This window comes from Lepus europaeus, chromosome 9, assembly GCF_033115175.1.
Source record: "Lepus europaeus isolate LE1 chromosome 9, mLepTim1.pri, whole genome shotgun sequence".
NCBI lineage: Eukaryota > Metazoa > Chordata > Mammalia > Lagomorpha > Leporidae > Lepus > Lepus europaeus.
This window is the reverse complement of record NC_084835.1, coordinates 16,327,633-16,353,498: the sequence shown is the minus strand read 5'-3', so window position 1 is coordinate 16,353,498 and position 25,866 is coordinate 16,327,633. Positions and strand designations below refer to the sequence as shown.

Sequence of the window (25,866 nt, the reverse complement as noted above, 5' to 3'; positions counted from 1 at the left end):
TGATAAGCTCATCCAAAATTCATATGGAAGTGCAATATATATTTTACAATTGACATTTAAAAGTACTATTGGGGTTGGCACTGTGGCACAGCAGGTTAAAGCCCTGGCCTGCAGCACCAGCATCCCATATGGGTGCCAGTTCGAGATCCAGCTGCTCCACTTCCAATCCAGAACCGTGCTCTGGCCTGGGAAAGCAGTAGAAGATGGCCCAAGTCCTTGGGCCCCTGCACCTGTGTGGGAGACCCAGAAGAAGCTCCTGGTTCCTGCCTTCAGATTGGCGCAGCTCTGGCTGTTGCAGCCAATTGGGCAATGAACCATTGGATGGAAGACCTCTCTCTCTCTCTCTCTCTCTCTCTCTCTCTCTCTCTCTGCCTCTCCTCTCTCTGTGTAACTATGACTTTCAAATAAATAAATAAATCTTTAAAAAAAAAAAGAAAAATGATCCTTCTGACCCAGTCCCATGACAAATGAAATGGCAACAAGACATAAATGGCCCAACTATACAACTGATTCACATGTCTGTTTATAGCTGAGGTCTCATTTCCAATATACCAGATATAGCATTGCTCTGATGGCTGATTGGCACTGGGAACCAAGCCTCTGGCTGGTAACACTTGCATTACAGCTCAAAAGTAGGACAATGGCTGGTAGCTCCACAGTACAGGGCAGACAAAATTGATCTCATCAGGTTCATAGACAGCTATGATGCTCATTTCAACTGGCCCACAACAGATGCAAATCCATTACCACTGCTAGAAACACAATCTTAGAATGTACTTTAGCAACAGGGGTTGTGATGGGATAGTCTTTCTCAGTGCAGTAGCACCTTATGAGTCAGTCACAGCCATGGTGTGATACACTCAATCAAGGAAATAGAAAAGGTCCCCTTAGCTCTTGCTACCACCTGTCTATTGGTAACTAACAGGACCTCTCTATTCCCTGATTTCCCATGATGGAAATAATCCTAATTCTTCAGCACCAAGTACAGATGAATGGACTTAACGAGGTGGTGCTTTCAATTCCTTGCAGTTATTACTTACACCCAAGCTTTAATTCAGTCACTAAAAATGACTTACTCCACCTCCATAGTGTGAGAACTTTAACACAGTTCTAAGTACTTTTAGAAATTATAAAGGAAGTAGAGGACACATCACTACTTATCAAGAAACGGTCGTGCTTGATTAATCCCAGTGAAAGCTGGTGAGGGGCTGGTGTTGTGGCACACTGGGCGCCAGTTAAAGTCCCAGCTGCCCCACTTCTGATCCAGCTCCCTGCTAATGTGCCTGGGAAAGCAGCAGAGGATGGCTCCAGTCCTTGGGTCCCTGCATCCACATGGGAGACCCAGATGAAGCTCCTGGCTCCAGGCTTCAGCCTGGCCCAGCCCTAGCTGTTGTAGCTATTTGGGGAGTGAACCAATGGATGGAAGATTCATATTCTCTCTCTCTCTCTCTCTCTCTCTCTCTCCCCTCTCATCCCCCTTCTCTGTATCTGTGCATTTCATGTAAATGTTTTTTTTTAATTTTTTTTTTTTTTTAATTTTTGACAGGCAGAGTGGACAGTAGAGGGAGATAGAGAGAAAGGTCTTCCTTTGCCGTTGGTTCACCCTCCAATGGCCGCCGCAGTAGGCACGCTGCGGCCGGCGCACCGCGCTGATCCGATGGCAGGAGCCAGGTGCTTATCCTGGTCTCCCATGGGGTGCAGGGCCCAAGCACTTGGGCCATCCTCCACTGCACTCCCTGGCCACAGCAGAGAGCTGGCCTGGAAGAGGGGCAACCGGGACAGGATCGGTGCCCCGACCGGGACTAGAACCCGGTGTGCCGGCGCCGCAAGGCGGAGGATTAGCCTGTTAAGCCACGGCGCCGGCTAATGTTTTTTTTTTTTTAATTTTTTTTTTTTTTTTTTGGACAGGCAGAGTGTACAGTGAGAGAGAGAGAGAGACAGAGAGAAAGGTCTTCCTTTGCCGTTGGTTCACCCTCCAATGGCCGCCGCGGTTGGCGCGCGCGACCGGCGCACAGCGCTGATCCGATGGCAGGAGCCAGGTGCTTCTCCTGGTCTCCCATGCAGGTGCAGGGCCCAAGTACTTGGGCCATCCTCCACTGCACTCCCTGGCCACAGCAGAGAGCTGGCCTGGAAGAGGGGCAACCGGGACAGAATCCGGTGCCCCGACTGGGACTAAAACCCGGTGTGCCGGCGCCGCAAGGCGGAGGATTAGCCTAGTGAGCCGCGGCGCCGGCCATCATGTAAATGTTTTTAAAAAACAAAAAGAAACTTGGCAAGCATACAAATTGCAGTTGAAATTTCTCCAATGTTCCATGCCTAGGTTCAGGTATAGTGATTGACAGGAAGCTCTGGGGGACTCAAAGTAGAAAAAAATCTGGGCTTAAAGGGTGGGCTCACTGCTGAGGGCTTCACTGTTTTGGGAAATCACTCTGGCATAATCTCATGCTACTGTGTCATTTCTGTTTAAAGGTTGTGTACTTGTTGAAAATTAATTTTTACAATAAAAATGATGCAATCTGGTAGAATTCCATATACTATCACAATTATCACTGCTGTTTACATATGCCTTTCTCCCCATAAAAGAAGACACATATGCACACAAAAGATGGTTTAAATGTCTAGTTGTAGGAGTCTGAGGAGTTAATCATGCAAAAGTAACAGAGAGCGATACGCACACCATATCTATACTCAACCTCACAGAAAGATGTTTCATAATAGTCCATTTCCCCCACCCTCAGAGTCTACACTAGGAAAAGCAGAGTGTGGCTGAGCAATATTTAAAGATCTCAAAGGAGAGGTGTTTTTAAGAGTTCTAAATTGCACTAATAAATGTCTGTTCATTCAGCTAAAGTCTTCATAAGCTGATTTGCAGCGTATCATACAATAACATCAAAATCCAGAGAAGATGTATTGGATAGCTGAAATTATTGAAGTTCAAATATGACAGGACTTCAAAAAGTTCATGGAAACTGCATATTATGGAAAAGCTATGTGCAGATTTCATTTTTTTTTTTGCACCAAAATAAACTTATCATTTAACTCCACTTTTCTACACACTGTTTGAAGTCCCTTCAGATCTGTTCAGCATGTCATCAGCCTTGTCACAGGCCTGCCTGGACTGCCCACTCTGTTTATCACCAAGGTTTCTCTTTTTCTCTTTCAAATTTTGCTAAGTAACCTGGATGGTGCTTATGTGGGTGTGTTCACCATGTGATCATCATTATGATTTGTACTGTATATTTCCACAAAAAAGAAAACTTAGAGACTCACTCTCATAAATTATCACCTCATTTGTCTGGTCTAATAATCAGGTCTCTATACTTCGAAAGCTTCAGTCTATTTATTCACACTGTGCACCTTTACTGAAAGTTGCTCTACTGTTGTCATTCATTTCTTTGTGAATTTTTAGTTTACATGTGTTGTCTGCTTTCCCCCCAGAAACCTGAAGTTCTTTGCTATCCATCTCCAACATTGAGGTAGAGTAGGCAATGTCATGTTCACAAATCAGCTCTTTTTTTTAAAAAAATATATTTTTTTGAAACTTCCCAACCTTTTTTTTTTTTTAAGATTTATTTTACTTATTTGAAAGAGTAACAGAGAGAGGTAGAGACAGAGAGAGAGGTCTTCCATCTGCCGGTTCACTGCCCAATTGGATGCAATTCCCAGAGCTGTGCCAATCTGAAGCCAGGAGCCAGGAGCCTCCTCTGGTCTCCCACACAGGTGCAGGGGTCCAAGGACCACTGCTATCCCAGGCCACAGCAGAAAGCTGGATCGGAAGAGGAGCATCCAGGACTAGAACCAGCACCCACATGGGATGCCGGCGCTTCAGGCCAGGGCTTTAATCCGCTGCGCCACAGTGCCAGCCCCCACAAATCAGCTCTTAAGAAAAACAAAACAGAGGCCAGCAATGTGGCGCAGCAGGTTAAGCCTCTGCTTACAACGCTGGCATCCCATATGGGTGCAGGTTCAAGACCTGGTTGCTCCATTTCCAATCCAGCTCCCTGCTAATGGCCTGGGAAAGCAGGGGAAGATGGCTCAGGTGCTTGGGCCCCTGCACCCACATGGGGGACTGGGAAGAAGCACCTGGCTCCTGGCTTCATATCGGTGCAGCTCTGGCCATTGCAGCCATTTGGGGAATGACCTAGTGGATGGAGGAGCTCTCTCTCTCTCTGCTTCTCTCTCTCTTTCTCTCTTTGTCTTCTCCTCTCTGTAATACTGTCTTTCAAATAAATGAAGAAAGAAAAATAAAATGAAACAGAAAGAGTCCTGATTTGCAATGATCAACGAGTTCTGTGGTACAAATGCTAACAATCTCACATTAGCAAGGTTTAACATCCAGCTCACAAAATTCCTGAAGATGTTAACAATCGGTTCTTGGGGACAGACACAAGCCAATTCCAGCTGCATAGATAAACAAGATCACTGCTAGTTTTGCACTGACTGGGAACAGCCTCTTCCTAACAGCTCATTCACTCACTCCACCATGAAGTTCTGGCTGCAGGCACAATCACAGCGTATCTCAGTGTGGAATCAGTGATGGGTGGAAATTGTTCCTTCTGTGCATTCGGGCAGAACTAAAGCTAAATAAGCCAATTCACTGAATGACTCAGAACCAAGTATTTATGGCATCACAAACAGATCATTCTCCACTTGTCAGGAAATGTGATAGAGCCAAGACACCAGCTAGACACCAATTGCTGTTTGTTTTCTGCCAGAAGTGCAGCCTAATCGGAATGAGTATGCAATAAGCTGTATTAGACTTAAGGCTGCGTTTTCAAAATGATGAGAGGGTGAATAAACAGGCAACGTTAATGTCAGAGGGAATTATGGGTACGAACACTTTCTTTCCACGACTGTAGAAACCTGCCCCTGCTGCAAATGTTCTGGAGCACACATAAGACTACAATAGACGGGTTTTGTTCTCATAAATGCAAACCCAGAAAGGCAACAGACGTTTTCAATGTCAACATTTTGTTTTTTTTTTTTGTTTGTTTGTTTGTTTTTACAGGCAGAGTGGATAGTGAGAGAGAGAAACAGAGAGAAAGGTCTTTTTGCCGTTGGTTCACCCTCCAATGGCTGCTGCGGCCGGCGCATCATGCTGATCCGAAGCCAGGAGCCAAGTGCTTCTCCTGGTCTCCCATGTGGGTGCAGGGCCCAGGGACTTGGGCCATCCTCCACTGCCTTCCGGGGCCATAGCAGAGAGCTGGCCTGGAAGAGGGGCAACCGGGATAGAATCCGGTGCCCGACTGGGACTAGAACCCGGTGTGCCGGCGCCACAAGGTGGAGATTTAGCCTGTTAAGCCATGGCGCCAGCCAATGTCAACATTTTGGAGAACAACTTTCCTGATTGATGAGGCTGCCTATTATTTAAGCATGGACTTATCGGAAACGAAAGAAGAAAAGTAAAAGTTAAAAGATCTGAAATAGGGTAGATAGGAACTTTTAAAAAAAACATTAATTTTACTGGAAATTAAAATCTAGGCTCTTTTATTGTATCAAATGTAATGAAAGGCATAGGGAAGGAGCATTGTTAAGATTCTCTCCCCTAGTCACCATGATTTCGAATTCCCTGAAGCCTGGGGACAAGACAGAAGTTCAATGCTTGCCCCTGACCTCTTCGTTTCTTCTCTCTTCCCTGTTCCTACCTCCAATGGCACCGAAACTTGAAATTGGGCAATCACTCTTATGGACTCTTTATCGGTTTAAGGCAGGGTTTCCTAATGTATAACGAGAGTATGAGGAAGCCTGTCCCTGGGTAACCCGGCAAAAGAGTAACATTTCAGCACAAGTTATCTTTCAGACCCAGAAGGAGGAAACAGGTGGCCATAAGTAACCCGAGAACCTAGCTTGGATAGCTGTGGTCACAACCAGGACAATCGAACAGATGCCAATGCCCATGGGGCAACCTTTCAAATGTTCGTGCCAAGACCTCTGCCCCAGGAAGAGCTTCTGCCTTACTGCCATGACATGCAAAGTATGTCAGGGCATGTTTCTAAAACTGCACCTTAGTCAGTGTGTGCCCCCTGTCATGTGTGATGACAGGTACTTCCCTCCTGCATATTCTTTTCTCCCAAGATAAGAGACTTCCCTTGGCTCCAGGAGCTATGACTTTGGAAAACGATTCCCTGTGCTCTCCTTATTTGCTGCAGATAAATTACTCTGTGTGACACCTACTTCTGGTGGAGGTCTGGATTTCTACTCACTGAGGAGTGATTCCACAACTCAGATGGCTAAGACTAAGCAGTCATGACAAATATCCAAAGGACACGAGAAGAGGAGCTGGTGGAAGCTTGGGAATCATTTAAGAATCATGACCGAGTTTTTGATTACAAGGCAATGGCAAGGGTTGACCAGTTGACCCTGTCTGACTTCTGGATAACCACCCACACATCTGCCTTCTTGGAACTGGAACCCACGTAGGAAGAGGAGTGGCTAACAAGGAGGAGCTGAGATTGCCAGCACCTGTGCGGCAGCCCTGCCCGCAATGCAGCCCCACATGTACTACCCAAACCCCCACCCATTCCCTGCAGATTGTAGCTGCTGGGATTTTGCCACTTAAGAACTTACACTGGGGGCCAGTGTTGTGGCGTAGCAGGTTAGGCTGCCACCTCTGTCACTGGCATCTTACATGGGTGTCAGTTTTCATCCTGGCTGCTCCACTTCTGATCCCAGCTCCCTGCTAATGGCCTGGGAAAAGCAGTGGAAGATGGCCCAAGTGTTTGGGCCCCTGCTGTCCATGTGGGAAGACTCTCAAGAAATTCCTGGTTCCTGGCTTCTGCCTGGTCTAGTCTTGGCTGTTGTGGCCACTGGGGGAGTGAATCAGCAAATGGAAGATCTCTCTCTCACTCTCTCATCTCCAACTCACTCTGACTTTTAAATTAAAAACAAACAAACAAACAAAAAACTACAACTACATATTATTCAATACCATTAGTTGCCGTCAGTGGCCCCGGGAAAATCTTCAGCCCATTATAAAGTCACTGTAATGAAATCACCATGTCCAACATTCCTACTCCCATTGTGTACCTGATGTTCACATGATACAAAAAAAAAGAGCAAGAAAAGGGGCCACACTCGGGCCCTGCCACAAACTCCACCTCTTTGAATATTCAATTAAACCTCACTCCAGACACCACAGCCTATGCCCCCCAGATCCTATGAAAGGATCTTCTCAATCCCTGCTAATCGCAGCTGTCTTCTCGGGAGCTTGCCCACACTTATTTTCTCCGTCTACACTTTCATTTTAAATAAATAAATCTTGCTTTCTTGCTCAGCTTTCTCTATGCCTCTTCCTGGAATTCCTACTCATGTTGACACAAGAATCTGTGCCAAGCCTGGCCAGACCCACAGCAAGGGCAGCAACAGAGGAGAGAGCACCTGGCAACTCTGTCACCTACGATGGCCTTTCTCTTTCTCTTGCGTGCACACTTGTGCTCATGCTACCACCCACATCTGCCCATTCCCTACTTTGCAGCTTGCTCTCCTCTTCGGTGCTGCTGTGTGTGAGAGGAGACTTTCTGAACAAAGTTCTCCCGAGGTGACTGGTTCCTTCATGGTACCTGACAACCATCAAGTCACAACTTCTTCGTCATTCTGAAGGCTGAAGCCAAATGGCAGGCTTAGCGTGAAGAGGAAATGAAAATAAGTGCCATAGGTTGGCCTCTCCAGGAAGCTGCCTTAGAGTTTACTACTCAGGACTGTTCTAGAGAGCAGTCCTTGTGGGGCGAAGGGGAGAAAGTGGGGCTAGGGTAGATGGAGATGTGGAGTTGTAATATGGGCTCAGGAAACTCAGCCCCTGAGGGCTCTGAAGCAGAAATGAGTACAGAACCGGCTCACTTTGGGTCAAAGTGCTGGATCCTTTGCACCTGACTCAGCGTATCATTAGCTATGTGAGCATCCCCCCAGAAGGGCAGTGGCTGTCTCTGTAGCTAATGTGATGCCTGAAGACACTAAAGCTGGAAGCTGTCCCACTGAAGCACTCTCTGTAGCCTGGGCCACACAGTCTTCATTCAAGGGGGTTTTGAGAACCACATCTTGATGTGCACCAGTCTCCGTTCCCCGACATGTATCACCTTTTACCAATCTTACGTCTTTGTGTTTGTTTGTTTTTTATGTTTATTTACCTTCATCTACTTGAAAGGCAGAGCAAGAGAGAGAGGAGAGAGAGAGAGAGATCTTGTCCTCTAGTCTACTCCCCAAATGCCTTCCACCACCAGGGCTATGCCAGGCCCAAAGCCAGATGCCAGAACTCCACCTTGGTTCCGTAAGTGGATGGCAGATACCCAAGTACTTGGGGCATCCTCTTCTGCCTCCCAAAATGCATTAGCAGGAGGCCAGATTGGAGGTGGAGTAACTAGGACTTGGACGGGCATTTTAATATGGGATGTGGGCAAACCAAGAGGCATGTGTCACCTGCTGTGCCACAATGCCCACCCATGTGTCATGTAAGAGCATAAGAGGTTACTTAGCAACACATGAAAAAGCATTTTAAAATACCTTATTTTAATTTCAATAGATGTTGCTGAAGCTTAATAATTCCACATGCAAAAGAAATTTTAAAAAAGCCCTTCAGCCAAACATCTCACCTTACATAAAAATTATCTCAAATTAGATCATGAACTGAAATGCAACCCATAAATCTACAAAACTTTCAGAAAAAAAGCACCGAGGGGGCTGGTGCTATAGCACAGTGGGTAAAGCCGCCACCTGCAGTGTCGGCATCCCACATGGGCACCGGATTGAGACCTGGCTGCTCCACTTCTAGTCCAGCTCTCTGCTATGCCCTGGGCTAGCAGTAGAAGATGGCCCAAGTCCTTGGGTCCCTGCACCCACGTGGGAGACCCAGAGGAAACTCCTGGCTCCTGGCTTCGAATCGGCACAGCTCCGGCCATTGTGGCCATCTGGGGAGTGAACCAGCATATGGAAGACCTCTCTCTTTCTTTCTCTCTCTCTCTGCCTCTGCCTCTCTGTAACTCTGCCTTTCAAATAAATAAAGAACTCTGAAAAAAAAAAAAAAGAAAAGAAAAGAAAAGAAGGGGCTGGCGCCATGGTGCACTAGGTTAATCCTCCCCCTGCAGCACTGGCATCCCATATGGGTGCCGGATTCTGTCCCGGTTGCTCCTCTTCCAGTCCGGCTCTCTGCTATGGCCTGGGAAGGCAGTGGAGGATGGCCCAAGTACTTGGCCTCTGCACCCGCGTGGGAGACCAAGAGGAGGCACCTGGCTCCTGGCTTCGGATCGGCATAGCTCCAGCCATTGCGGCCTTTTGGGGAGTAAACCAACAAAAGAAAAACCTTTCTCTCTGTCTCTCTCTCTCTGTCTGTAACTCTACCTGTCCAATGAATAAATAAAAATCATTTTAAAAAGAAAAGAAAAAAGCACAGGGGGAAATCTTCAGGACTTCAAAAGCATAATCTAAAAAAAAAAAAATAACTAGCTGGATGTTATCAAATGAAAGAGTTTTCTGCTAAAGTCCATGTGAATAGGCATGCTACAGGTGACAGATATTTGCAAACCACATATCTGACAAAAGACTGCTATTTACAGAATATATAGACTTCTCACAGCTCAGCAGAGAGCAAGCAAGATACTCAAGCATACACATCACTGAAAAGGATATTCAGGCGGCAAAAAAACACGTGAAAAGATTCCACCATCCCTGGCCACCAAGGACATGCAAATCAAGATCACAGTGGACAGCGCTACACACCTAAAGGATGGCTGAAATAAAAACAGAGCTAGCAAGGATGGGAAGCAATTGCATCAATCACACTTGGCTGGTGAGACTATTAAACGGTACAGCCACTCTGGAAAATAGTTTGACAGGTTGTGTTTCTTTTTCTTTTATCAAAAACCATTCAACTATCATGTAACCCAGCAATTACTATAGAGAAATTAAAACTCTAGGCATTTACTCCAGAGAAATTAAAACTCAGCCTCACACAAAAGCCTGTCCACAAGTGACTGTAGCAGTTTTACTTGTGATGTCTGAAAGACAGAAACAACCAGAAACAACCCAGGTGTCCTTCCACAGAGGAACAAACCAACTGTGGTGCATCAACCCAGGGAATACTAGTGAGCAATGAAAAGGAACGGGCTATGGGTACAACAACAACTTCAATGAATCTCCCAAAGGGTCGCATACTACACAATCGCATTTCTAGAGCTTTCTTGAAGTAAAAGGATAGAACAGCTTAGTGGCTGCCAGAGGTGAAGGATGGGCGGGTTTTAAGCACAGAAGGGAGTGGCTGTGGCTTTCAAGGGGCCACGTGAGGGATGCTGGTGGTGGTGGGAATGCTCCATTTCTTTACCATTTCAACGTCAACGTCCTGGTTGTGACATTGTAGTGTGGTTTTGCAAGATGCTATTAGAAGGAGACTCTGGTAAAGGGAACACAGGTTCTCTCTGTACTGTTTTTACAACTGTATGCATATCTGTAATTATCTCAAACTATTTGTGAAGACAACTTGAACTCAATTAACTACACAGTTCAGTACCTGAAGTAGCAGCATTACACATGTGGGAAATACCATCTTCGTCTATCTTACATGGCGATTAAGAATACCACAGACTGGGGGATTTACAAGGAATAGAGGTTTTTTGTTTGTTTGTTTGTTTGTTTGTTTTTTGGTTCATGTTTCTGTAGACTGGCGAGTCCATGAATAAGGCATGGCTTCTGGCTGCAGCGTGACATGGCAGAAGGCATGACATGTGTGACAAAGCAAGCAAGAGGGGTCAAGAAGGTGTAGAATTTGTTTTTACGACAAACCTGCTCCTGAGATAATGCATCCGTTCCCACAGTAACGACACTGTTCCTTCTCTCAACACTGCTGTATCAATTACGTTTCCAACACAGGAGCTTTTGGGGACACATTCAAAGCAAAGCATTGGATAAAGGGCTATCCATGTCTGATGATCTATTACGTAGCAATCTATGCAACAAACTAACTCAGAATACCGCGGCTTAAAAACCACCACTGCTTTACTTTCTTAAACAGTCTTGGTCAGGAATTCACATTCATCTACCCAGATATGTAAATCCATGTGGGTGGATCTGGTTGTGGCCATGCATTTGGGTGATGGGTGGTTTGACTGGAAATTCAAGGAAGGCCTCACTCACAAGTCTGGTGCCTGGGTGCTCTGCGCATGGTCTTGGCCTCTCTCTCTCTCTCTCCTCTCCCCAGGCTAGCAAGCTTCTTCATGGTATAAGAGTCTCCGAGTAGTCACCCTTTTCTTATGGTGACTGAATTTCAAGAAGCAGCAGACGAACTGGTGAACACTGAAGCTAAGGTCCCCTAAGTCCCAGCCTTGTAAATTACACTGCCTCACTGTCACAAATCCTAAGTTCAGCTTCATGGGAAGCAGAAACAGACGCCAGCTGATGTGAGAAGTGACTAAGAACTAAGGCCGGCACTGTGGCTCACCTGGTCTCCCACGCGGGTGCAGAGCCCAAGGACTTGGGCCATCCTCCACTGCCTTCCTGGGCCATAGCAGAGAGCTGGCCTGGAAGAGGGGCAACCGGGATAGAATCCGGCACCCCAACCGGGACTAGGACCTGGTGTGCCGGCACCGCAAGGCGGAGGATTAGCCTGTTAAGCCACGGCGCCGGCCTTGAAAAAAATATTTATCTTCATGGAAGCTTTATTTTACATTATATATTCAATTATATATTATATAATTTTACTTTATATATTCAATTTAAAAACACTGAGCTATTCAGATTTTCTCTTTCATTTTGTCAGTTTTGGTAAGCTATATTTTCCAAACGTTTTGGCTATTTCATCTAAGTTGCTGAATTTATTGGCAAAGAGCTATTTGTAATACTGTCTCACCATCTTTTTCATGTTGGTAAGATCTACAGTGATATCTTTTTTTCCATTCCTGATATTGTCAGCTTTTTCTTTCTTACCTCCTTTCCATTTTTTTCTTGATCAGTTATCTGGAAATCAATTAATTTTATTAATCTCGAACAAATTTGTATCACAATTTTTGCTTTTTCTATATATCAACATGCTTGGGGTTACTTCTTGGGGGTATTAGTACATATAGATCTATCATTTTTCTTTTTTAAAAAAATATTATTTGAGGGGCCGGTGCTGTGATGTAGTGGGTTAACGTCCTGGCCTGAAGTGCTGGCATCCCATGTGGGCACCGGTTTGAGGCCCGGTTGTTCCACTTTCAGTCCAGCTTTCTATGGCCTGGGAAAGCAATAGAGGATGGCCTAAGTCCTTGGGCCCCTGCACCCACATAGAATTCCCAGAGGAGGCTCCTGGATCCTGGATCCTGGCTTCGGATTGGCACAGCTCCGGCCATTGAAAACAATTGGGGAGTGAACCAGAGGATGGAAGACCTCTCTCTCTCTCTCTCTCTCTCTTTCTTTCTGTCTGTGTAACTCTGCCTTTCAAATTAATAAATAAATCTTTAAAAAAAATTATTTGAAAGGCAGAGTTACAGAGAGGAGGAAAGACAGAGATCTTCCATCCACTGGTTCACTCCCTAAATGGCTGCAAATGGCCAGGGCTGGGCCAGGCTGAAGCCAGGAGCCAGGAGCCAAGAGCTTCTTCCAGATCTTCCACATGGGTGCAGGGGTTCAAGCACTTGGGCCATCTTCCACTGCTTTCCCAGGCACATTAGCAGGGAGCTGGATCGGAAGAGGGGCAGCCAGGACTTAAACTGGCATCCATACAAGATGCTGGTATTGCAGGTGGAGGCTTAACCTGCTACGCCGCAATGCCAGCCCTCTACCATCTTTCTTAATTACTGCCATTATATTCCATACTACAGAGGTTCTAAGATTTTTTTTAATCATGGGAATTTTATGAATTTCTTTTTTAATGCCATCAGAATACTAAAGCAAACATCCTTTATGTTTCTAGGTGCGCACAACAAAGACCAGAGCCTCAGACATTAAATTGTTTCATGTTAATTTTACTTCCTTTTGTTGTTATTGGGTAGGGGCACTGACTGGCGGCAGGAACGCTGGCAGGACTGGGTGCTGGCTAGAAACAGAGAATCTTAGGCCCATCCCAGACCTACAGTCAGAATCTGCAATTTAAGGAGATCCACAAGAAGTTTGCATGCATAATAGTTTGAGAAGACCTAATCATGTGATTTGTTTTTCCAAGTTCATCCAGCTGATGGGTGTCTAGCCTCTTCCCTTGACCCAGCTACATGTCCCCTTACCATCTGTGCCCTTCCTATTATCTCCCTGAGACACGCCCCTTCTCACCCTGCTTAATTACAGCACTCCCTTAATAAGGCAGCCAGGCTGAGGTCCTCAGAAAACTTGCCCTTCTTCACTCCGGTTTGCAAGTGTTTGTGATAAAGGTCCAGGCCCCTGTGGTGGCCTGGCATTTTGCCTGGAGGGGCTGGAAATGAATACTAACTGTGAAAGAAATGGAGCAGGGGTCATCAACCTGCATGGTGTATACTTGGTCTAGGTGGTGCAATGGGTGTGCTCAGTTCGTTGGGCCACAGCCCCTGTAGAGCGTGCATACTTGCCTTGGTCAGTGTCACATCTGGCCCTCTGACTGAAGAGTTCTAAGTAGCCGTTGAGAATCTCCCAGCGTGAGCACTGCTCAGCCAGGTCATTGCTGAGGGGTCACCAAGAAGAAATGGATTTGGAGATGAGGACCAAGTTGCCCTTACGCTCTAGAAGATGTGCTCTGAGGACATCACCAAAGTATAGGGAAGCAGTATACAGAAGGCCTGGCCCAAACGGTGGTTGGAGTTGGTGTAAGTGGAGCCCTTGAGATAAAGGTGGCAGTGACGGATAATATAGGCTCATCATCTCCCAAGGAAAACACACTTTATGATCTCAACAATCAACACCCAGGACCTGGGTGGGTAGCTGATTCCAGCTTGAACTTCTTGTCACAGCTCCTCCAGCCACAGCAAGGTGAAGCCTGGGCCAGAACTAGCTCCAGAGATGGACAAGACCATGAAGTCTCATGGCCTTTTGCACTGTGCTATCAGTGTCTGGAAAAACTTGAGCACTGGCTACATGATCTCTCTCTCTCTCTCTCTCTCTCTCTCTCTCTCTCTCTCTCTCCTGTGTCTTTTACCATGCAGGAGCCACAAACATCTATGAAAGCAGGCTCCAGGTCCACCAACACTTCCAAGAGTGCATCTTTGACACCCCAACTTTCTACAAGTGCTGCAGGAATTGCTTCCACATCCTGGGGTTCTGTTACTGGACTGAGCATCACTAGGCTTGGAATTCGTTCCAGGCAACAGAACCCCCAACAGCTGGGCTGACCAGTACGGCTGGAGTTCCCCTAGCCCCGACCTGCTCCGAGAGGAAGAGAGAGCGGAGCACCAGTTTCTGCAGACACATCCCAATCTCTGGCCACACCATGAATTCCTGCCAAAGTACTGTTTACATGTTCTGCTCTTCATTCTGTGAACTGCAACAAGTACAATACAAATGTGAAATCTTACTACGCCCAAGAGAACACGAGTAAATCCCAGTGGAGAGTATCGCTATCTTTGAGGAACTTTCAGTGTTAGCTGGAAGGAGACTCAATAATGTCCCCCCCCCCCCTTTTTTTTTTTTGACAGGCAGATTTAGACAGTGAGAGAGAGAGACAGAGAGAAAGGTCTTCCTTCCGTTGGTTCACCCCCCAACTGGCCGCAACGGCTGGAGCTTCACCGATCCGAAGCCAGGAGCCAGGTGCTTCCTCCTGGTCTCCCATGCGGGTGCAGGGCCCAAGCACTTGGGCCATCCTCCACTGCCTTCCCGGGCCATAGCAGAGAGCTGGACTGGAAAAGGAGCACCTGGGACACAGAATCCAGTGCCCGACCGGGACTAGAACCCAGGGTGCTGGCGCCGCAGACGGAGGATTAGCCAAGTGAGCCGCGGCGCCGGCAATAACGTCCCTTTAAAAAGCTACAGCCATTGTACAAGGCTGAGACTCTGAGTGCGAAAGGGATGACAGAGACAGGTTTGCAGAGAGAGGCTGCCCTGAGGGAAGACGATCAGAGGAGAATGCTACGCTTTGAAACCTGGTCTCTGTTGCAGCCATGTTGGGAAGAGAGGTGTTTGGGTCACAGGGACCCCCCCCCCCAAAGCATTTAATGTCGCATCTTGAGAACAGGCCCCTCATTTCGTTAGAGGCATCCCTAGGAGAGGAGAAGCAGGGCCCCCTTTTACGCTCGCTTACTCTCTTGGTCTTCTGTCATGGGATGCTGGTTAGATACTGGATTTCCCAGCCTCCAAACCGTGAGGAACGAACTTCTGTTCCCTCTGTGTTACCGCGTCCTAGGCAGCCCCCAACAGACGGAGACAGAGAGAGCTCTACTGCATCTAAAGGAAAAGGGGACATGTTAGTGTGGGCTGCCTAAAGGCAGCAGGCCTATCTAATCCAGTGGGCACGAAGTTAGGCAAACTGCAGGAGTGGAAGGATGGTGGCCAGCGCTGTCATTACACAAGCAGGCTGTCTCTGATGGCTAAGAGGCTACAGATGCTGACGGTGACATCAGCGATACCCCATCAGGAACCCGACACCTCCGGACTCGGACCTCAGCCCTCCTAAGAAGGGTGCGGGGAGGTGGTTACTAATGGGGGTGTCTCCCCAGCAGTACAGCAGAGAACACTGATTGGCTGGAGGCTCCTGCGAGTTGCCCTATCGCCTTGGCCACCCACCCGAGGGTAAGGGCTGTGGGTAAGGGAGGGCCAAGGAGACACCCGCAAAGTAGCATTTCCATTCCCAGCGGAGAAAATCTATGTAGGTTCTGCCAGGGACTAGGTCGCTCTTTGGCTCTCAGCGTCCAGCACCTGACAGGCGAGGTCAGAGGGGTGATGCATCAATACAGTCATCATACGAAGTTACCTTACTACTTAACTCGGCCGAGCCAGTATCACCAGGTCCACCAGCCTGCCGGCCTCGCCCAGCGCCTGTCCCGCAGCGCGCCGGGCGCGAGGACGCATGCGCAGCTGGCGGAGCGGCCCCGGCTCGCGCAAGCGCACTGTGGCACCGCCCGCAGCTGCCGGTGGGCAGCCGACGCATGCGCGGTCGGCCCGGCATTAAGGGCGGCGGCGGCGGCCCTGGGCGGCCCAGTCGGCTTGTCAGCCGGCTTGGGGACGCTGTCCGGCGCTTGCGCAGCGGTGGCCATGGCGTCGGAGGAGGAGGAGGTGGACTCGGCGGACACCGGCGAGAGGTGAATGCGGCTGGGGAACGGGGGGTGTGGGGCTGCGTGGGTCCGCAGCGCGCGTCCTCCGCACCGGCAGGGGCCCGGCCCGGTGGGCAGCACCGAGAGGCGCTCGGCGACGTCTGGCCGCTCCCCGACGCGAGCCCGCGAGCCGGGAGGAGAAGCCCCGCGCGGGCACCTTCCAGCGCCGGGCTTGTCTGCGGCCGCCTGGACCGTCCACCCCGGGGGCGGCCCTCGTGCGGTTGGCTAACGCGGCCCTGAGGGGCTGGAGGCGAGGTGACCGCGGCGTCCACACCCGCGCTGGCCCTCCGCCCGGGGGGAACCCCGGGTGTGCCCCTGCGACCCCGCACCGGACTGGGTGGCCCGGAAATGGCCGAGGCGCTTGGCCCGCCTCGGAGGAGCTGGGGGCCCTAAGTGGGCGCTGTGCTCTGTGCGGCCTCCGCAGGTGCTCCCCGGGGCCGGGGGTTCCGGGGGCGGGCAGGGGCGGCGCTGGGCCGGGGTGGAGGGCTAGGGGCTCGGTGAGGAGTGGGCGCCTGGCTTGGCATTCAGGCGGCGCGGACTGAAACAAAGTTGGGATAGCTAGCTCAGAAGGGATCATTGATCTTTTTCAGAAGCAGATCGGCCTCCCAGCTCCGCTCTGCCCTTTTTAAAAATTTTATTTATTTAATTAATTAACTTATTTTGTGCCCCTGCTGTGGTTCTGTCTGGAGAGGACGACGGGTGCGTGAAACTGTGAAAGCTGAGGGTAGATCCCGAGTTGGGATGAACTCCATGCACTTGTTAGCTATGAAGGTCCTTGCCTTGTTTGCCAAGGCTGCTCATGTATATTGGGGGGAGGGGGGGAGTCTGTACCCCCACTCCCACCCCGTGCGTGTTTCATATGTAGACAGCACTTGGGCTTCAGATGTTTGAAGAAGCAGCTTGCATAGGAAGCTTGGCTGATAGGATGTATGGCAGGAACAGCGAAGACAGGGATATTTGGAAAGACGTGGGGAGGCTTGTGAATGATCAGACGCCAGGGTCTTCCTCTGGGTTTTGTTTTATGGTGAATGAGTCCGTTGTTCTGGTTTGTGGGTGACTGCCTGTTCACTGTGGGCGGGATGCTGAGTGTGGCCTAGACGCGAGCAGGAGCCTAAGTGGTGACTTGTGCTCCCATGTGATGTGTCAAAGACAGCATTGGCTCTTTCCAGAAGAGTGCTTTGAGGGGAACTCCTTGGTCTCCATGTTGTTGTGAGTGTTGGGCGTCCAGGATACCACAGGGAACGGGATTTATGGCTTTGTGTGATGGTTGCAGGTCACTGGAGGCAGATGGTACAAAATCATTAGCATGTAACCAGCTGGCCCTAGACAGAGGTGGGCCTCCCCGGTGGTGGTGGCTGCCCACTGGAGCAGTGTCTGGTGTCCATGCTGGTTATGGCCTCCTGAACTGTCCCAGCCAGGCAGACAGGAACGACTAAGCTCTAGCCCCTGCTGGATGCTGCCCAGACATTTCCATGTTGAACCTAAGGGGGAGCGTGTACCCTAGATACTCGGTTCCCATTTTGCAGTTGGAACTGCTTCCCAAGTAGTGGCGCTGGCTGGACTGGAGTCCTTTGGCTGGCTGAATTCAGGCTAAGGCATTTCCCCCATATTTCTGCAGCCTCTCGTTTGGATTAGAACACAGACGTTCGGCTCTTGTTTTGAATCAAGTTCCCCGTCCTTAAGACATTTCGGGTTTACATAGGGATATGACGTTAGCAAAGGGAACAACTGTAAAACAGTTATTTGCAGCATATAATTCTTGTGTAGTCCCTTGTGGCTCTTAGTGAAGATGGGCATTCCCGGGAGCGTTTGACTTTCAACATCCAAGCTCCTGGAGTTGCTAAATGTAGCCAGAATAGTTTAGACTTCTGTGAATTGGGGTAAGCGTATCCTAGAAAATGGTGAAGACATGTTTGTCATCCAGAGTCACAACTGTGCAGTCACCTTTTCACAACCCTCACAATTTTATTGCCCCGAATACCAGATGTGTTACTAAGTTCAGCAGACTCTAAGCCGAGGACTCCTTTCCAGTTGAGTTTAAAGGGAAACTGTCACAGAATTGCTCATTTGCAGGGTAGACAAAAGCAGAGGTAGTGAGCTGGAGTTGATTTGTACCAGAAGGCCATTGCTAAAATTTTCAGTAATTTTTTTCAACCTTTGGCAGCTTGAAATTGGCCATGGTATTTATACCATAGAAATCATCAGATGCTACAAATAAGGTATAAGGGATTCTCTCTCTCTCTTTTTTTTTAATCAAGATCTTTATCTTCCTTCCTCCTCCCCTCTGAAACCCTTGCCTTCTTAAAACCTGACTTGTTAAAGAAAATTTTACAAAATTTCAGTGCTGTACCCCACTGGCCTTTTATTTTTCTCAGTACTTAACTTTCCTGGGTCCTGTTCAGTGTTGGATACTGTAATGATAGCTGCTTCCTTTTTGAAACTCTTATTGGACATTCAGGCCCTTCAATTTTCCTTCTTACTTGAGACAAAGAGTCACTTTTATTAGATTCTCTTCTTTTCCTGTTCTCTGAGTATAGCACATCGTCCTTGTTTTTGTTGTGTTGTTATTCACACTCCTTGAACTGCTTGTCTGTAAAGGGGACTGAGATCTCGTTTGCTTTCCGAATCTCTTCTTTACACGGTGATGCTTCTGTTCGTCAGGTGTGTTTGCACCAGTTTCCTCCAACTTCACATGTCTAGCAGCTGCCTTGGGTCTTCCTGCTAGCAAACTAAACAGTACAAAAAGCTCAGCTCTTCCGCTGGATTTTTCAGTTTTTATCAGGGCAGTTAACATTTTTGTCATCCAGAGTCACAACTGTGCTGTCACCCTTTCACAACCCTCACAGTTTTATTGCCCCGAATACCAGATGTGTTACTAAGTTCAGCAGACTCTAAGCCGAGGACTCCTTTCCATGCCCACTTTGAGCTGGGAGCCACCCTGGTTCCCCCTCCATAGTTCCACCCCTGGGTTCTGGCAACATGGATAACACGCCTTCGGCCATAGCTCAGTTCATCCATTGTTTGACATTTCCAGGAGGCGCAGTCTGGTTTATAACACAGCTACAAGCAGTGTCCTCACACACAGTGGCCTTATGGTATGTCATTAGTCTGACTTCAAAGCCCTTTGTAGCAGTGTGACTCCCATTAGGCTTTGGAGTCTTTTTGACAGGAAGAGTTATAGACAGTGAGAGAGAGAAACAGAGAGAGAGGTCTTCCTTCCTCTGTTGGTTCATTCCCCAAATGGCCACTGCGGCCGGCGCTGCACCGATCTGAAGCCAGGAGCCAGGTGCTTCCTCCTGGTCTTCCGTGAGGGTGCAGGGACCCAAGCACTTGGGCCATCCTCCATTGCCCTCCCGGGCCACAGCACAGAGCTGGAGTGGAAGAGGAGCAACCAGGACTAGAACCCAGCGCCATAGGGATGCCAGCACCACAGGCGGAGGATTAACCAAGTGAGCCATGGTGCCGGCCCCAAGCTTTGGAGTTTTAATTCATCCCTGAGCAGTCAACTCTAACCTGAGCCAAGCTATATCTCTCTTGGTTCCTGAACATGTTCCTTGCTCACCTCTGGTATGACTTGGCTTATGTCATTTTCTCTAACTTAAGACAGAGGGTGATCTCCCTTCTCTAAAGGTGCATAGTAGTTCTCTAAACTTTCTCAGTGGTGCCTACATCAGTATTTCACCTTATGGTTCTATATTGGCTTGGTCGGCTCAGTGTGGACAAGGCTTTTGTCTTATTCAGATGTCTGTATAAATTTATGCTGATGCAAAACATAAGGATCAAAAATCCAGTAGTTGATTATATGAGAGTACTTTGGAAAATTTGTGAAATTGAAAGATTATTTTGATGCAAAAAATTTTGAAACCAGTGCATAGTTTTTTCATAATCCATGTTTCTGTGAGCTTTGACGACACTGGGTACATCTTGCAGCTGTGTTGAAAAGGACACCAATTAGGTTCATGAACTGTGTTGTACTGCAGAGGTTGGGAATAGGATTGTTTTTCTTGACCCTGGATGAACTCACTGTTTTTGCCTGCTGTCCAAAATGCCAATCACAGGCCAGCAGATGCAGAATTCAGTCCTGTGACAAAGAACTTAACAAAAGATTCCAAAGTCCTAGGGCTGGTCCACTTAATTAAAAAAACACAAAACACCTGAATTATACATTTTAGGGTGCTAGATGCCTCTAAATGAGGCTTTAAAGATTTGACTTATATTACTTATAATCTTTTCTGAACTATTATATTGGTTTAAAAATAGCTTTGACTAATTGGTACAGTTTTTAGTCTAATCTCATTGTTCTGTAATTCCCCACTCTTGATTGTGTTTTATAAAAAAAAATGTGATTTTATTACAAATATTTCATTTGAGACCATGTGTTTTTAGTTTTATTGTCTTCATCATCTAGTGGTGGATTTGTTTTACAACAGACACAAAGAAATGTGGGTCTGAGTTACAAAGCAAGGGCAGTGTAAAGGTACACATGTACTTCTTCAAGTATGTTTCTAGAGTGTTTGTTTACCGTGTGGTAGGAAATAATTGGGGGAAATATTGCCAGCACCATATCTTGTCTTAAAGCACTGATTTTCCTTTTCTGAGTCTTTAAAGTTATAGGTTAGAAGTGGGGGGAGGCGGGCTTAAAAGACTGTTAATTAACATTTTAAAATGCATTAGTGGGCCTGTGTTGTCGCAGATCTCATGGTCAGTGATAACTTGTCATAAAAGTATGATTTATCCAAAAGAAATGGCATGTTAGCTATTTAAATTGTAATTATTTGAGATATAGTCTTTTTTTTTTTAAAGATTTATTTATTTGTTTGAAAGGCAGAGTTACAAAGAGAGAGGAGAGGCAGAGAGAGAGAGAGAGAGAGAGAGAGAGAGAGAGTTCTTCCATCCCCTGGTTCACTCCCCAATTGGCTGCAACGGCCGGAGCTTCACCTATCTGTAGCCAGGAGCTTTTTCCAAGTCTCCCACGCGGGTGCAGGGGCCCAAGGGCTTGGGCGATCTGCTGCTTTCCCAGGCCACAGCAGAGAGCTGGATCGGAAGTGGAGCAGCCAGGTCTCGAACTGGCGCCCATATGGGATGCTGGTGTTTCAGGCCAGGGTGTTAACCCAGTGCGCAGCAGCGCCAGCCCTGAGACATAGTCTTTTTTTCTCAAGAACAGGATTTAGGAAGTCAGGTCCCAAAAAAGCCTTTAGTTGCCCAGATTTTACAATTTCCAACTGGGAATTTTCAGTCATTCACTTGTTGAGGAATCACTCCAGAGGCACATGTGTACATTCATACCTCTAGTTAATGTGTATATTATAATGAGAATCAAAACCTCCTGATCTCTCCAGATGAGAACACTTTGTCTACGCTAGTTTACAGAGTGCAGTAAAACACATGACTTTTCTTTTAACCGTATCAGTATGTGGATGAGGCCATTTTAAACAAAATTGTAATATAATGAAATCCTCTTTACTTATAACCTAATTAGAAATGTTATTTTAAGTAGCCAAAAGTGTGTGGAAATTGTCCGGACTTCTGTACATTTTCTTCAGAATACTATGAAACTTGTTTCCCGGTTTCACAATATTTATAGATTGTGCAATTCTGGTTTAGTAATACTATAGAACAAAACAAGGACTCCCAGGAAACTTAAATGTTGCTGGCATGGGTTATAAGTAAATGTTAATGCTGGCCTTTAAAAGAAAAAAGATTAGGTTTACAGTCCAGGGGGGAAATACCCAAACTCAAGATACTTAAAATCAGATTCTTATGGGCCCGCATTGAAGTGTAGTGGGTTAAGCTGTTGCCTGCACACTGGCATCCCAAATGGGCGGCGGTTTGAGTCCTGGCTGCTCTACTTCCCATCTAGCTTCCTGTTTACGTACCTGGGAAAGCAGCCAAGGATGGCCCAAGTCCTTGGGCCCTTGCACCCCTGTGGAAAACCAGGAAGAAGCTCCTGGCTTTGGCCTAGCCCGGCTCTAGCCCTTGTGGCCATTTGGGGAGTGAACCAGTGGATGGAAGATTCCCCTCCCCTCCAACTCTGCCTTTCAAATAAATAAAATTAATCTTTAAAAAATCAGATTCTTAAGTAAATAGACTCTATTAATATTACAATGCTAAGCACATGTTACTTGGGTTTCCTTTATGCCATCTCTGGTGTGCTCTTTTTTTAATTTAAAGATTTATTTATTTGAAAGAGAGAGAGAGAGAGAAAGAAAGAGAGAGAGAGAGAAAGAGAAAGAGAGTGATTGATCTTCCATCCTCTGGTTGACTCCCTAGATGGCACCAAGGGCTAGGCTGAAGCCAGAAGCTAAATCCGAGTCTCCCATGTGGGTGGTAGGGGCCCAAGTACTTGGACCATCTTCCACTGATTTCCTAGGTGGGTTAACGGGGAGCTGGATCAGAAGTGGAGCAGCTGGGAATAGAACAAGCACCCTTATGGGATGCTACTGTTGCATGTGGTAGCTTTGCTCTCTAAGCCACAGTGCCAGCCCCTAGTGTGGTCTTTTAAGGTTTCTTATTCAGAGGTCTGTTCACTAAAATGATTTAAGTTTTCATGTACAGTAGTTATAAAGCAAGAGATCTTTTTGTTTTTGTTTTTGTTTTGGTACACATTGCTGAAGTTTCCTGGGGTTAGAATTGTGGACTTTTGGGGGCCGGCACTGTGGCACAGCAAGATTAATGCCCTGGCCTGAAGTGCTGGCATCCCATATGGGCACTGGTTCGAGACCTGGCTGCTCCACTTTCTATCCAGCTCTCTGCTATGGCCTGGGAAGGCAGTGGAAGATGGCCCAAGCCTTTGGGCCCCTGCACCCGCATGGGAGACTTGGACAAAGCTCCTGGCTCCTGGCTTCAGATCGGTGAAGCTCTAGCCATTGCAGCCAGTTGGGGAGTGAACCCTTGGATGGAAGACCTCTCTTTCTCTCTGCCTCTCCTCTCTCTATGTAACTCTCTTTCAAATAAATAAATAAATCTTAAAAAAAAAAAAAAAAAGAAATGTGGACTTTTGAAAAGTTAGGATCATGGTAAATGGTTTTAGTCTCTTCTGAAGTTAGGGCCTCAGCAATGAATGATAGAGTTTATTGGTAATCTGCTCAAATAAAATAGAGAAGTTAAATTTTGCTTTTCCCTTCATTTTCTGAAGCTATGAGGAGGCAGTCCTGTATGTAGTTTATCAAATTATGACTGGGTCATGTAAGTTTAGTTTTTACCTTGAATTTTGTGACCTGAGAATGGCTGAGTATCTGACAAGCATTATTTTGTGTCCTTAATTCTGCTCTCAACGCCTGTAGTTCCAGTGTTCCGTATATTAAGCCTAAGAATACCAGGCAAGACTGGATAGCATAGGCAATCTTAAGGGAAGGGGCAGAATGTCTCTTTGAAGGTGAGTTTGGTTCACCCCAAAGACAGGGTTAGATGGTACGTTTTAGAGAGTTGAAGCAGTACAGGTGGCAAGATAAGATATGGGGATTGTCGAACAAAAGGCAGCCAACGTAAGGATGGAAAAAATAGACCTTTGACCCTATTATATGTGTAGTACCCAATTCTGTAGGGAATTTCTAGGAAAGAAGTAGAAGATAGTTTCTGTAAAACACTTTATCATCTAGTTAAAGTGAAACTGGACAAAACCATTATTGGTGCTTAGGGGAAGACTGTCTTTTATAGTTTCATTAAATTACTATGTTTTGATGGCTCTACAGATTTCATTGTAAAGATACTTTAGAAAAAAAAACACTTTAAAATATTAGGTTTTATGTTTTGATGAAAAAGCTGGTATGAAAATCTGAAGAGGGTTGATATCTCTTACTGTGGTTGAGCAGCCCCAGTTTTTAATGTAATGTGGTAGATTTTGCTAACTTCGAGTTGAATTTGTCAGCAGGAGGCAGAATCCTTGGATAGACAATCCTAGCTTTTGAATGCTGTTTTTATGTTGAGTAGTAAATTGGTAGAGGTAAATGTAATTCCTGTGTTACAGGCTGATATGTAACTTTCTAAACTACCTTGCATACCCTAGTTATTTGAAGTATAAATGAATTTTTGAATATAGTATATTTTTAAAGAGCAAAAAAAAAAAAGATTGCATTTGCATTTTCTTTGCTCCAGCTTGGCTATGAAGTCAGTGGAGCAATAGTAGTTTATAGTTCAGTTTATTTCTTTTTTTTTTTTTTAACTGACCTCTGCTTCTGTCTGGCAAGGAATTGTGCTATGATTTGAGGGATTTTGTCTAAGAAAATTGATGATACTGAATTGTAAGTAACTTCCTGTTGGTATTCACGTTTTTATGTTCAGACATTTGATGAAGTACAGAAGAGCTTTAGCTTAATGATAGTTTTTTTTAAACTCTTAAGATCATGAGATTCTTTTATTTCAATAGATTGCTAATAATTTTTTTAAAAAGTGAAAAATCATTAAATGAATTGAAAAATTTACTGCTGAAGCCTTGAGTCATTTGTAAATAAGTTTATATACAGATAATACTAATATGAGTAATATTTTCTGTTGTGTTTTTAACTTAATAATAAGATACCTGAGAGGTCTTCAGAGAGTTCATGGAAAATGTGTATTATAAAAAGCACTGAGTGGATCTCAACGATTTTTTGCACTATTTGAAAATAAACTCCTATTAACTTGTTATAACATGTCAAAACAGGATTCCAGTTTCAGGTACTAAGGAGGATAAATGTTCAGTTTGAAAAGAACCCCTGTCAAAGCGACATGAATTGAAGCAAGAACAAATGTGAAATTGATGGTGAAGCTTGGGTTGATGGTGTCAGTGCCCCAAAGAAATCAGCAGTTCACAAACTCTAGGACAACTCACTTTAGGAAAGGAGAACTTGATGTTGAAAATGAAGCCCACAGTAGCAGACCATCCGCACCAGTTTGTGAGGAAAAAGAAATTCGTCTTGTTTGTGTTCTACTTGAAGAGGACAAAAGATTAACAGCAGAAACTTTTGTTTGGCCAGTGCCGTGGCTTAACAGGCTAATCCTCCGACTTGCGGCACCGGCACACCCAGTTCTAGTCCTGGTCGGGGTGCTGGATTCTATCCCGGTTGCCCCTCTTCCAGGCCAGCTCTCTGCTGTGGCCCGAGAGTGCAGTGGAGGATGGCCCAAGTCCCTGGGCCCTGCACCCGCATGGGAGACCAGGAGAAACACCTGGCTCCTGGCTTCGGATCAGCGAGATGCGCCGGCCGCAGCAGCCATTGGAGGATGAACCAACGGCAAAAAGGAAGACCTCTCTCTCTGTCTCTCTCTCTCACTATCCACTCTGCCTGTCAAAAAAAAAAAAAAAAACAAAACTTTTTTTTTTCTCCTAGTTTTTAGTTAAGTTTTAACAGATTCAGCGTGCTTTGTAGATACAGTTGTAAGAACGTAATGGTACTCCCTTCCTCCCTGCTTCCTTCCCTTCCACTCTCGGTCCTCCTCCCTTTCTAACAGCAGAAACTTCTGGTAGCTAACACCAGAGACATCTCAGCTGGTTTAGATGATACAGTTCTCACTGAGAAATTGAAGTAAAGCAAGCTTTATGCTCAGTGCACCTAGGTCAGCTGCCAAGAGCACAGCTTTCAATGGCAATTTTAAAACAATGAGAGCAACATCCTGAAGCATTTCTTTGTAGAATTGCAACAAGATGTGGCTTTGCCAGTACAATCTTGAAGACAAACAACAAGCAAAGCAATGGCTATCAAGAGGTCAAAGTGGCCGAGTC

General features: G+C 46.4%; 1 protein-coding gene and 1 long non-coding RNA gene across 3 annotated transcripts in view; one reads left to right on the top strand and one right to left on the bottom strand.

The window, feature by feature from the left end:
• Positions 1-15,900, bottom strand: part of LOC133766442 (uncharacterized) — a 28,239-nt gene extending 12,339 nt beyond the window's left edge. For both annotated transcript variants that reach the window (XR_009866712.1, XR_009866711.1), the window contains exons 1-2: positions 15,830-15,900; positions 15,161-15,303 (exon numbers count right to left, since the gene is read on the bottom strand). This is a non-coding gene — a long non-coding RNA (uncharacterized LOC133766442). The remainder of the gene's footprint in view (positions 1-15,160; positions 15,304-15,829) is intronic.
• A 131-nt stretch (positions 15,901-16,031) lies between these two features.
• Positions 16,032-25,866, top strand: part of ABHD5 (abhydrolase domain containing 5, lysophosphatidic acid acyltransferase) — a 37,721-nt gene continuing 27,886 nt past the window's right edge. The window contains exon 1 of the mRNA XM_062200613.1: positions 16,032-16,157. Coding sequence (XP_062056597.1) covers positions 16,111-16,157 — 47 coding nt within the window. The 5' untranslated portion in view covers positions 16,032-16,110. The remainder of the gene's footprint in view (positions 16,158-25,866) is intronic.